The following is an 11,726-nucleotide window of genomic DNA, read 5'->3' as shown; positions in this document are numbered from 1 at the left end:
ATAACCCAAAAGAATCTTTGGCATGTACAACACGCGCCTTTTTAGCACCTGACGCGACAGCCTTTAGATTAGATGTATTTGGGATGGTCTTCCGCGTCCGCTTTCCACCTGGGATGTCGCGGTCGAGCGGTACGTTGCACAAAACACAGGGCTCTGCTGTATGAGCGAAGACGTAAGTGAATTTCGCTGCGTCGGATTGTGGCCTCCGAGATTGCACCGGTGGCAGTGCGATCTCGGAGGCTACACTCAGTTGCCCGCCCGCGCGGCGCGTCGCAGGGAGAGGGAGAAGCAGCGCGCCGCGTGATCCCTCATACTACGCAAGGGATGACACAAATCTCTTGCGCGTAGCGACGTGGCGCGGCTCACGTAGGCATATCCTGGGTGGACCGTGGAGATCTCAGAGGACACGCCCAGCTGCGCCAGCCTGCGCGGCGCGCAGTACAAGTGAATACATCTATCTTTCGCACCGCCGCGCAATGAGACACGCGCGAAGTACGATAGCCACTGCGTGTGCGCAGCTACAGTCTACTGTAGCGCATAGTTTCATACAATAATTACTATAATAGTAATTATTGTATGAAACTCTACGCTGTAGCGCAGCAGCGAGGAAGACAACTGTAGCTCAATGGCGTACTCGACGCGCGAGTTTTGAACTGCCTCGGCGAACAAGTGCCGAACCCCGGGGAAAGCGATGCACTCGTCGCGCAACGGTCGGAAATTATTTTGGTTTTGTGGACGAATCTAGTTCGTTATATCCATTGGCAGGACAATTTCACTTCGTTAAAACGAGGTTTTATTACACGGACCTCTGCGGGGGTATTAAGGCAAATTTTATTTACCTCGTTAAATCCGGTTTCCTTATAACGAGGTTTGAGTGAAGTTTTTTAAATAAGCCTGCATTGGTGGCTATGGACACGTGGCATTGCACTACTTAGCGACATACCAAAACATCTGTGGTCATTTTTCAATAGACAGTTTCTACAACATAACCCTGATGTGGAGTTTCTTACTTTGTATGTTCAAAGGGCGCTCCCTGGAACACCAGTTTCCAAGAAACTTAAGGAGCATATTAAGGCAAAGCTTTCTATGCCTCTTCCTTCGACTTTTCCACTGCTGCTGCTGCTGCTTTCTTGCAAGCTGCATTGGAGGGTGGTTGATAATGTGTACCATGTACTTGGCTGGGGCGCAGGAGAGGTGCCCGAGATCTTTCCAACATTAACTCCGTAAGCATTGCCACAGTGCCCTCTGGGGCTCCCTGGCCGTTGACACAATGCATGGCTGCAACTGTGCTCGTGGCCCCTGCAAAAGCATATCAAAAGCTGCAGCGCTTAGCCTTGTACCCACGCGCAACAGCCCAGAGGGGAAATATGATGACAGAAAGAGCAGAAAGACAATGCGTAAAGACAACGCTGTGCTGAAATAGGTGAAAAAAGATTTGCTACTCTTCGCTCGTGGCAGCGTGCATACAGGAGAGGATCGCGGGAGATGAGAAAGGCACCATTAGAAAACGTGCTTTGTATGGGGTCGCTTCAATTTTTAATAATAAAAAATAAATAAATAAATAGTAAACGCTACTCTATAGATATGGCAACAGTTGGGGAGAAAAAGTAAACATCTTAATTCAAGGTATGGTGCGGCATGTTTCTGCTATTTCCGAAAAATAAGCTCGGTACAAGGTTTGTCTATTCAAACAACTGATGCAGGGCGTGCAGGCGCAAAGCTGCATTAAAGCACTGCAGAGTCAGGATGACAATATGCAAGCGACCGTCCAGCAGCCATGATGCGATGCGCCGTGTAGGGAATATACTTCAGAAGGGCCGTCTGTTGGGATAGCTTGTCTAACATTGTAAATTACAAATACAGCGAAAAAAATACATACACAAAAACAAGACATGACAGACATGGACGAGCGCTCATCCGCATCTGCCGTGTCTTCTTTATGTGTATTTTTTGCACTGTATTTGGAATTTACAGTGTGAGGGAATGACAGAGCTAACGTTCTCGCATTCTACGAACAAAGGCACACAATGCCTCGAGCAAAGACAGCAAAGATGTACAGATGCTGTGTACTACGTAGACATTGAAGGTGGTGCATGCAGGGAAACATTTCACATCACATCACCATAACAGGCCGTCAGCATCACCACCAAATATCATCATATATATAAAACAAAGATACTGAAAGCTTTGCTTAATTGATTGCCACAGTGCATGGGATCTTCATATTTTTCAAGAAGCTTTAGGGGCCCTTGAATATCTTTTTCCAAATTTGAAAGTTTCAAAGAGGTGTATGAACCCTGCAATAATCATCGTAACATATAAAACATGTCACCAATTACACGCTGATCACAGTAAAAATTGGGGATTGCATTGTCACCAATCATCTCCAAAGAATCAATTAGCTGCCAATTTTTATTCTTGGAGGCATAGACCTCCCTCCACAATGCTTCTGAATTTGTACATCGATGCGAGGGACAGAAGACTATGCCCTTGACTGGCAGTTTCATGGCCAAAGAGACTTACTTCCAAGCAGACTGGTACCCATTGTTGAGAGAATAAACTTTACACAAAAGAGCCCACGAGTGTAGGTAGCTCTTTCGTTGTGCAGTGGGTGGTCCCCTCAGTCCAGGTGTCCAGCAGCCTTAGCTGCACTTCTCGCTCAGTTGACCAGGTTACGCTGGTTTATTGAGTCGGAGCTGGACAATGCTGCCTTCGATTGCTGTGTGGTGGTGTGCATTATGGGTGTGAGCTCTGGCGTGCTTGCACAAGCCCATACCATGTGGTAAAGTGTTGCGCGTTGACTGCAGTGTGGGCATTTATAGGAACACAGCACTCAGTGTATCGCATGGTAGACTCAAGTGTGGATATGTGTTTCCACCATATTACGGCTTCCTCTCGTGTCAGTGCATTATGAGGTGACGGAGGAGTTCTTTGTGAAAGGTGCCGCTGGATGTACGTGTAGATTAATGGTATCGGCTCGGGGTGGAACTGCTCGGTGTGTCCCCCTCGCGGCTCCCGGTGTGCATGCGCTCTGGCGTAGATGCATGCCTGCCGATTGCTGCCTAAAGACTCGTGCTCCAGAGTCCACACAATTTTCATGTATAATGTGAGCTGGTGTGCTCGACTCTGAATGCGATGTGCGGCCCAGGAAAAATGTCTGCACATGTCCAAGAGTCCGTCAGAACTATGACGCACTCTGCCCCCTCATGGACGTCAGACTCTGGAGTTTTGCAAGACGCGTAGCGCCACCTGCCGGTGCGAAGAGGCAGTAATTGAGTAGTGCGAAGCTAGACTCCCTTGCTAAGTTGCCTATGCAGCTAGCGACTGCGAAACAACGATTTAACTAGATTTTGGTTCATATTGTGAGTGTTTTGCGCATTTAATACCCTTACAGAGAGCTATGAAATTCTAGCTAGTCGGACGCGCCACCGAACAGCCATAAAGCGCTTGCTAGCTCACTTTTCAGACTGATGGCGTAAACGACGGCAACCGCGATAGCTCCGCGCGCTACGAAGAAACGCCGCAATCGACGCTACTGTTGTGTTGTAAATTGCCATGAACGTGAAGGACGGATTAACAACGCTCAGTTTTACCGATTTCCATCGCAATCGTATGAAGGGGAAAGGCGAGAGCGCTGGATACGGGCTGTTCAACCTGTTGGGCAATCGAATTCCTTGCATTCGATCCCCACAACACAGCGGCTCCTATGAGAAAGTGCGACAATTTTGTTCTTCTGTAATTGTGTTGCTTAGCCCTGACGGAGGACCGTGGTAACCAAGCGAAAACTCAAGAATTTGCAGCCGCCACTTCGTTGGTAACCGAAAAAACAACGTTGCGAACCATCCTTCTTATGTGCCACGGATATCTCCACCTTTTTACAGATGTCCGCCTCCGCTTGGCTCAACAAGTGGAACGGAGATTTGGCAGGTCAGCTTAACCAAACATTTTGGTTCGTTTATGAATTCAAAATTTTGTTCTAGAGCATCGTTGTATCGCGAGCTCATTTCTACTTTCGGTATTTTGTATGTCCTGCGCCGATACAACAAGCACGCTTCGCAATGTGCTGAGCCTGCTCGACTGCGTTTTTCAAATGTCAGCAGTGAAGTTGCTGTAGGATCACTGGACGAGTAATTTCGAAGTAACGCACGTGTGAAAAGAAAGAAATGTCGCGTTTATTTGCATTTATTTGTGCGCGCTTGTTGCTCGAAGCGTCTGCGAAAAGTTCAAATTAAGGTACGAGCGATGCTGTAGCTCCTGCGAGAAAGATGCAGCGCGTAGGCACTGTAGGAAGCTTTCTTTCATTATGATCGCACGCTGTTTGCTGCCTTGGAAAACGTTTTCTGTTTTCTGCCCTGGAAAAGGCTATGAAAGGATTTACTTTCTGTAAATAATTGCGAGACAAAACATTACGATAAGATACATAAAAATATAGGAGATACTTAAGTCTTGCGTTCAGGACATAATCAATATGAACCAATTTGAAATGCTTAGATTTTTATGCTGATATGCCTATAGACAAACCTGATACTCTCTGTACTTGCGAGTTGCAGCACGCCGAAATAAAACTTGGGACTTTATTTTATATTGTACACGTACTTCGTCCTGCTGAGCTTCCTTTCCGAAGCGTGGATGGGCGGAAGACGCTTTCTAGGTCCTTGATTTTTAGGAAACCGTGCCTCAGCACAAACGAAAGAGAAGGGTCCATTGTGGCCTATGCACCTTCGCTTGCGGACAGCTCTCCTTGCACTACCCAGTTCGCGCCAAGGCTCCGATGGGGGCGCTGGTGACGGGTTTTTCCGCAGCGCCGCCTGGGCAGAGTCTGAGGTCTATCGTGATGGCTAATGCTATAGCTAGTTCCTCTGCTTCCGCACAGAGTTCGCTCTGGAGACCGACGGCAGTTATTTCAGTCCCGTGACTGTCGACTACCATCGCGACGATTACGGTGCTGGCTACAACGCATAAGGATACACTTCACCCTAATGTCTTGTACGCATACATACAAGACATTGGGGCGAAGTGTATCCTTCTGCCTCCCTTTTAGTAACTGTTAACTGTAATAATTCTATTCTGAAGTGCATATTTGTGCTTGTAGACATGGCTATGGCTGTTTTGACCCCTATCTAAGTACCTTACGCATGTATGCTTTATATTTGTAATAAATACGATGAAAGATAAAATCAATTGTGGCTTAATGGTGCTCCAGCGTTGGGCTGTTGCGCCGAGGGGCCGAGGTTCAAATCCCGCTGTGGGACGCGCTTCATTTCTTAAAAAGTGAATGCAAATCTACTCTAGGAGAACCTGACCAGCTACCGACTGACTGAGGCGAACCATGCAATGATGGGCAAAGAAAGATTCGTTCTAAAATGACTACTGTGCAGTGTTTGCAGGCATCAACTCACCACAAGCCTAAAAATCATACAGTGGGAAGAAATCAAAGTGCTGTGCTGCAGCGATTGGCTGCGTTGCATGGCATGTCATGGAGGCACCCCTTCCTCAGCTTGTCAAGATGCCATCACACTACAATTCATTTTGTTAATCGTAGCCGAAGTTTGTTCATGACAACGTTTGCTCGGTTTCTTGTTGTTCTGCACCAGCAGCAACACTAACTGTGCATGCAGAGTCAAAACACTGACACCTTCCACATGAGTAACCCAGAAACGAAGCGTTGTAGTTGAAGAAAAAATTTTCCCAGTTAGAGGATCAAACCCAGGAGCAATGCCTTTCCAGGGCAGTCGCTCTACCATCTGAGTTAACCAAGAGGCTAGTAAATTGCAGCAGCAGAGCAAATTATTCGACAACTCAAAGCACTGGGACACTGAATACGGCAAATCAGTTCTCCGCCAAAGGCCACAAAGTGGAGGAAGTTTCATGAGCAGGGTGTCTAGGAAGTTGACATTTCTAAATTCCCTGAGTGGCGCAGAATTATGTTTTATGTCAAGACGGGCTGAAACCATGTCGCCCGATGATGCCACTCTCTAGTAAAGCATATGAAAAACAGATGAAAAAAACCCGACTTAATCCAGTATGAATATTAAGGAGTAGTGTTTATGTTATTCAAAAAGAGAATAGAAGGGAGGGGTTAGTAAAATGCACAGCAAATGAAATGTCTTCGAAAAAAAATCTTAGAAAATATCTTAGAATACGAGCTATTTCTATCAATTGATAGCAAGCTCGGTGGCATGAGGCCCGAACTTTGTCCCAATTGAGATTCTCTCTCAACAGCTTGTAAGTCAACCTCAACTGTCCCGATATACTCTCAGACCACGCACAACACCTCAGTGTTGTGTTTCATTGCTTTAAAGAGTTTGTTTCGGTTTGGATGAGGGACACCTGCATCTCGGCATCAGCCAACACTGTCTTTTCAGCTCAAGCTCCTTCAAAACAGCGGCAGCGCGCTTCCTTTCCTTTTCATTTATCAATGCGTAGGTCCTTTTTGTTCTTGTCCTCCATCCGCCACTCGTTCGCCCCACGGACCATTTGAAACATTTTCTTGGTCAGTTGCACGGTCCACGTCCGATTTTTCGAACTCCCTAGGGGCCGCGAAAACGTCAAAAAAATTGGCCAGCTGGAAAAAATAAATGCATGTCATTTACTACCCTTAAGGGCTCAAACCACCCCAGGCACATTCGAAAACGCTCTGACGGCCTGTCGGTACACGTATTAGGCATATCAGTGCTCGTACTGTGACAGGAGATTCCGGGGTAACGCGCGTATAATTAAGGAATACAGACTGTGTCCCGTGGCAATAGCCCCTTCCAATGTTTATGCCTCACTGCAATACTTTTGCATATGCTTCACCAAGTAACATTGATGTACAGAGGCGAAGCTGACTCTAGGGAACCGGCATTATGCCACGCACCGTGCTTTCCAAGCTTCTAAGTCAATCACGAGGACCACAAAGGCGGAGTCGGTGGGGTTGCTGACAGCAGCGAATCCTTTCAATGGAAAACACGGTAACCAACGTCAAGAAGCTTAATAACGAACGTCAAAGCAGCTAAGTCTAGCGTTGCCGCAGTGGTGGCTACGGGTGCCAGTGGATCTGCATGCGAGAGCGCCGGTTTGAGGCGGCGAGGTAATCAAAACGGCAGCGGTGGTGGCCTTGGTTAATGCCCTTTCGGACCTGCGGTCACGGCAAAAAGCGCCGGAAAATCATTCGACGAAGGGTTCTTGCGTCCGAAATTTAAGACGTTCTGATACACTGACTCTATGGGGTGCGTGGTGGTGCCGCGAAGCCGTGCAAATCATCGGGCATCCGGAAAGTTGGTTGACTGTACACTGGCAACTCTTCCAGCTGACGACAGGGCGTCAAAGCCGATTCATTACGATTCCTGTCTGTTACTCGAGCCAGCATTACCGCGACTTTCAACCCTTTCAATAAAATTACAGGCAATTTTCCCTGATTGAGGCACAAATTCCCCGACTTTTCTCTGAGTTTTTCCAGACTACTCAAAATCCCTGAAATCTCTGAGGTTTTTCTGGTTGGTAGACACCCTGATGAGGGAAAAGTTGTCATTGAGCCGCCTGTAGCAGAAAGCTACAAAGCACACCCACATGGACTTGATTGGTCTGAAGAGGATACTCAGCATTTATTTGTGCGCGACTGCAGATGTCTGCGATGGAGATGTCTCTTCAGGAGTGGCTGGTGAACCCTCAGATCCATGCAGACAATGGTTGTGCACCTGCTGGTAGGTCGGTTGGCGAGACTCCAGCAGCACAGGGCTGTGGCACATTTGCTCATCATGACATGATTCAAAGCATATGAAACATCACCCAGAAGGCCATCACAACGCCTCTTTCTTTTTTATTCTTCCTCTCACCAAGCCTATCTGGCAAAAAACTAGGTGCAGTGTACGCTTGAAAGCGCAATCTATACTTTTTTTTCTTTTTTCTCAAAGCACTCGTACCGGAAGAGAGAGAGAGAGCTTGGAATGAACAGAACTTATAAACAGGAAAAAGAAAGAAAGAAGAAAGAGAACTGTGCTCAGACACGAGGCAGATGTTGCGATGCAAGCCGGAAGCACTTCTTTTCGCAAACTCTGCCGTGCAGACACAGGTCTTCCTCACTCTGTGCTTTCAGACTTGGACCTACTAGATGGGCGGCAGCCTTGACTGTAAGTAAGCAGCAACGTCTTGCGTCTCCTGCAGCAAGGGGAAATAGAAGAGATGTAAGGGAACATGTTTTAGGGAAATGCGTACGTGTGGACTGATACCTGTGCCACACAGGCTCAGAAAATGACATTAAAGGGACTGATAAGCAGTTTTCATGGCAACCATTTGTTTCAGTACAATGGAAAGCTTACCAGTCAGAGTGTCTAATCATGAAGTGGTAACGTGGAATGCGCTGTGGAACGTTTTATCAGAATTTTTTTCGATCTGCAGTAAGGATGTAGTCTTTCATTGGAAGCATGCTGAAAACAGTGATAGGTTAGCGCGATGGCGATTATACGCTGGCAGTGGTGGGAGGAAGACAAGTACAGCCGTAGTTGTGAGAAAGTATTAGTTTGTTTGCCAAGCCAATGTACCTATGATTCATGCTTTCTGATGTGCTAAATAATTTCTACAATAATAGCTATGTGTTCTCGTGGTTCCCTGTCCAATTGCTTTAAGTCATTAACCAGTCAAGAGTGTTTTTTAGCCATGCCAAGTTCAGTTTCCGAAAGCAAAACAATGCTTATACATGTGATATGCAGTTCAGCATGCTGCCGTAACCACGTGTGTGCTAATATTGTAGTAATGGCAGCCATTTACGACAGAACAAACCAATGGCATTTTGTATCTCACAGGGAGATTACACAACTCTGGCTAGTTACTCACAAATCGTGCGCTTACAACAGCATGTGTGCCGCCATGCACTGTGGGACGTACGTGCCGCTCGTTAGCATGCGCTTTCTTTACGTTGTAATAGACATAGAATAAAGTGCAAGTGTCTAATAATATAAGAACTGCAATTTTAAGTGATAAGCATGCTGTACTTAATACCAGCCGACTCACGTACAGTAATTGCATATACAGTCGAACCCAGCTATATCGAACTCGCAAAAAAACGCCGATCAGTTCAATATAGAGCATAATTCGATATAAGCATGCTGAATAATTGGATGTCATAAAAGCACATACCATTTATAAAATCACTTTATTTGTGAAACTAGTTTAGTTTCGCATGACATAGTCCTGCATTTCTCTCTGCTTGGGCAATTTCGCTGCCTGCGGCGCATGCACTTCTCCACATTGTCTAAGGAGTCGGGAGCAGCTGAGGCCGCAACCTTTCGCATTCGCGCAGAAGCACCGGACTAGTGCGAGCGCACCAATCACTTCGGAGGACAGAGGCAAAGGACCGTCGTTGATTTCCTCATTGTGCCCACTTTCACTTGTGCTCGGTACGATGTTGGCAATGCAGTCTTCGTTTTCGGGCTCTCCCGTGGTCGCGACACTATCATTTGCACTCACAAACTCGTCCACTGTTGATTCGTCAACAGCTTCCGGAAATTCTGACAGCTCGCTCCAAGTTTCGGCAACACCTGCAACGGCTGCGTCGCATTCACCAGAATTTACAGTCATCACCAAGCACGCGGAAGCCGGCACGGCTGAAGCAATATCGGATGAACCACTCGTACACGGCCATGTGTACGCGCGGGCGCCACGAGCACTGGGGCGAGAGTTTGGCCGCTTTAGCCTAATTTCCCCCTCATTCTTCAAGATCGTCCTGAGAGTTCTTCGGAACCATTCACGCTGCGGGGACAGATCCGACTTCTCACCGCGTTCGACCCGATTTATGATTTCGAGCTTCACGACGAAAGGCAAATTCTGTCGCTTCATCACGGCAGCACTGCGGGAGAAGCCCCACAAGGCACACACACAATGGACCAGAAAAGCACCGAGACAACTCGCACTTTCGCCATGTTGCACGATGAGAGCACAAGAGCCTCTGATTGGCTGTCTGAGCAAGCGCTGCGGGTGGGCCAGGATCATTTCTTGCAGGGGGGTGTCGACGGCTTGTCCGAAGCAGCGCGGTCGCGGTAGGGAAAGCGGTTGGATGGAGCTGTGCCGTCGGGTTTCCCCGCAATCGCGAGGGAAAGCCAACTTCTGGGGGCACTTTTCCGCCGCTCGACGTTCGATTTATCGGGTGTCGCTGCTATTTTTGTTCGATGTAAACGTAATTTTTGCTCTATATACTCATTGTAACTATACCGTGTCCAGAAATTGTTCGATATATAGAATAATTCTATGTAAACGGGTTCGATATAGTCGGGTTCGACTGTACTAGTACATTCGGAACGCCAAGATTTCACCGCTAGGCTGCAACACTTACTGGTTTTTGAGACTTCGGCCAATTTAATATTATAACCTCTACTTAAATTGCGAACAGCGTGCTGGAGTCGATCACTATAGATCATGGTCATTTAATTTCCATCAACATCTCACAACACATTCTGGCCAGTTGTCAGTCCCTTTAACTTGCTAAAGCAGGTCCATAATGACGATTTTTTCGGCTGAGCTTCCACGCGATGATGACAGCAGCTTTTAAAATGAGCAATTTAGGGGTAGTAATTAAAACACAAAAATGCATTTATAAGCTTCATATACCTTCATAAACAGTGAAATATAAGAATAAGCATACGATGGTGCCGTTCACTTGAGTTTGTTGGTCTTTTCCAACGTTGCAACCGACATTGGCAACATCTGCCATTGCATGTCAAATCCAAAGCCTAAAATCAAAATGGCACTTGCCAAGTCAAAGCTGTCATCTAGGGACCATAGCCGCTACAACACTGACCCAAGGAAGTTTGCTGAGTACAACTCCTGACAAAAGCAATGTGGATGAAAGTTATTTACATTTTTTTTACATGACAGCGGCCGGTTGAAATATTTCAATGCTACTGCAGTGCACAAGCTATGGCAATGAGAGTATGCATTTATCAGTTCAATGAGTTCTGGTGAATGCATTATGCAACGAATGACATTAAGGTGAATGACAATAGGTTTGTCCGTGAGGCGTCATGCAAATGACATTAAAACAAGAAATTAGCAAGTTAATGTCATTTTCTGCGCCTGCATGGCACGGGTATGCGGCTGTTCAAATCAACGTCTAGGAACACAGCTTCTTCTATGCAACAGTCTCTGTCTTGGAACACGGATGCACCCAAGCACCATTTGCGACCAGGCAAGCCAATTTTCCAGATCTAGGCAAACAGGAAAGCTAATGTGAATAATAATTAAAGAGTCTTGGGAGAGACCACCTAGGCATGACTGTCAACATTAATGCGATTAGCAATTACCACTGAAGCAATGTAGCAATGCACTGTATTGCCACTGCTTAAATGCATCATGGCGTGTGTACTGCAGCCGGCCTTCTCTCTCGCCGGCTCGATGGATAGATGCATGCTAGGAGCGCCCCCTTTGAAACGGGCCAGTGGGTTGCGCCACCAAGCGCTTTTTCACATTTTGCCTAATTGTCTAACCTGTCTTATTTTTCTTTTTCTCCTTTTCTTTTTTTTTGCTACACAGAAAGAATTCCCAGCATCACATTTTCTGAACCACTATTGCGAATTTTGTTTTTTTACACCTCCATTGTTTGTGGTCTCTCTACTTTTCTACCACCAAACACCCAATTGGCTCTTACTAATTTCTGTTGCGGTCATGTTTACTTGCCCCTGCTATCCCTGAACCCAAGGGTTTGAATTCAAGGAGGCCAGAGGAGCCTAAACCGACAACAGGGTAGATATCTT

The 11,726-nt window shown here is 46.6% G+C and overlaps 1 protein-coding gene across 1 annotated transcript in view; it reads right to left on the bottom strand.

Annotated features, from left to right (window-relative positions):
* Positions 1–7,759: 7,759 nt before the first annotated feature.
* Apt1 (Acyl-protein thioesterase 1) overlaps positions 7,760–11,726 on the bottom strand; it is a 37,817-nt gene continuing 33,850 nt past the window's right edge. The window contains exon 7 of the mRNA XM_050176372.3: positions 7,760–8,139. Within this exon, the coding sequence (XP_050032329.1) occupies positions 8,089–8,139 (51 nt within the window). The 3' untranslated portion in view covers positions 7,760–8,088. The remainder of the gene's footprint in view (positions 8,140–11,726) is intronic.

The sequence above is a fragment of the Dermacentor andersoni genome, chromosome 9 (assembly GCF_023375885.2).
Source record: "Dermacentor andersoni chromosome 9, qqDerAnde1_hic_scaffold, whole genome shotgun sequence".
Taxonomy (NCBI): Eukaryota; Metazoa; Arthropoda; class Arachnida; order Ixodida; family Ixodidae; genus Dermacentor; species Dermacentor andersoni.
Note: the sequence above shows the minus strand (reverse complement) of the source record. Positions and strands in the feature narration are given on the sequence as shown.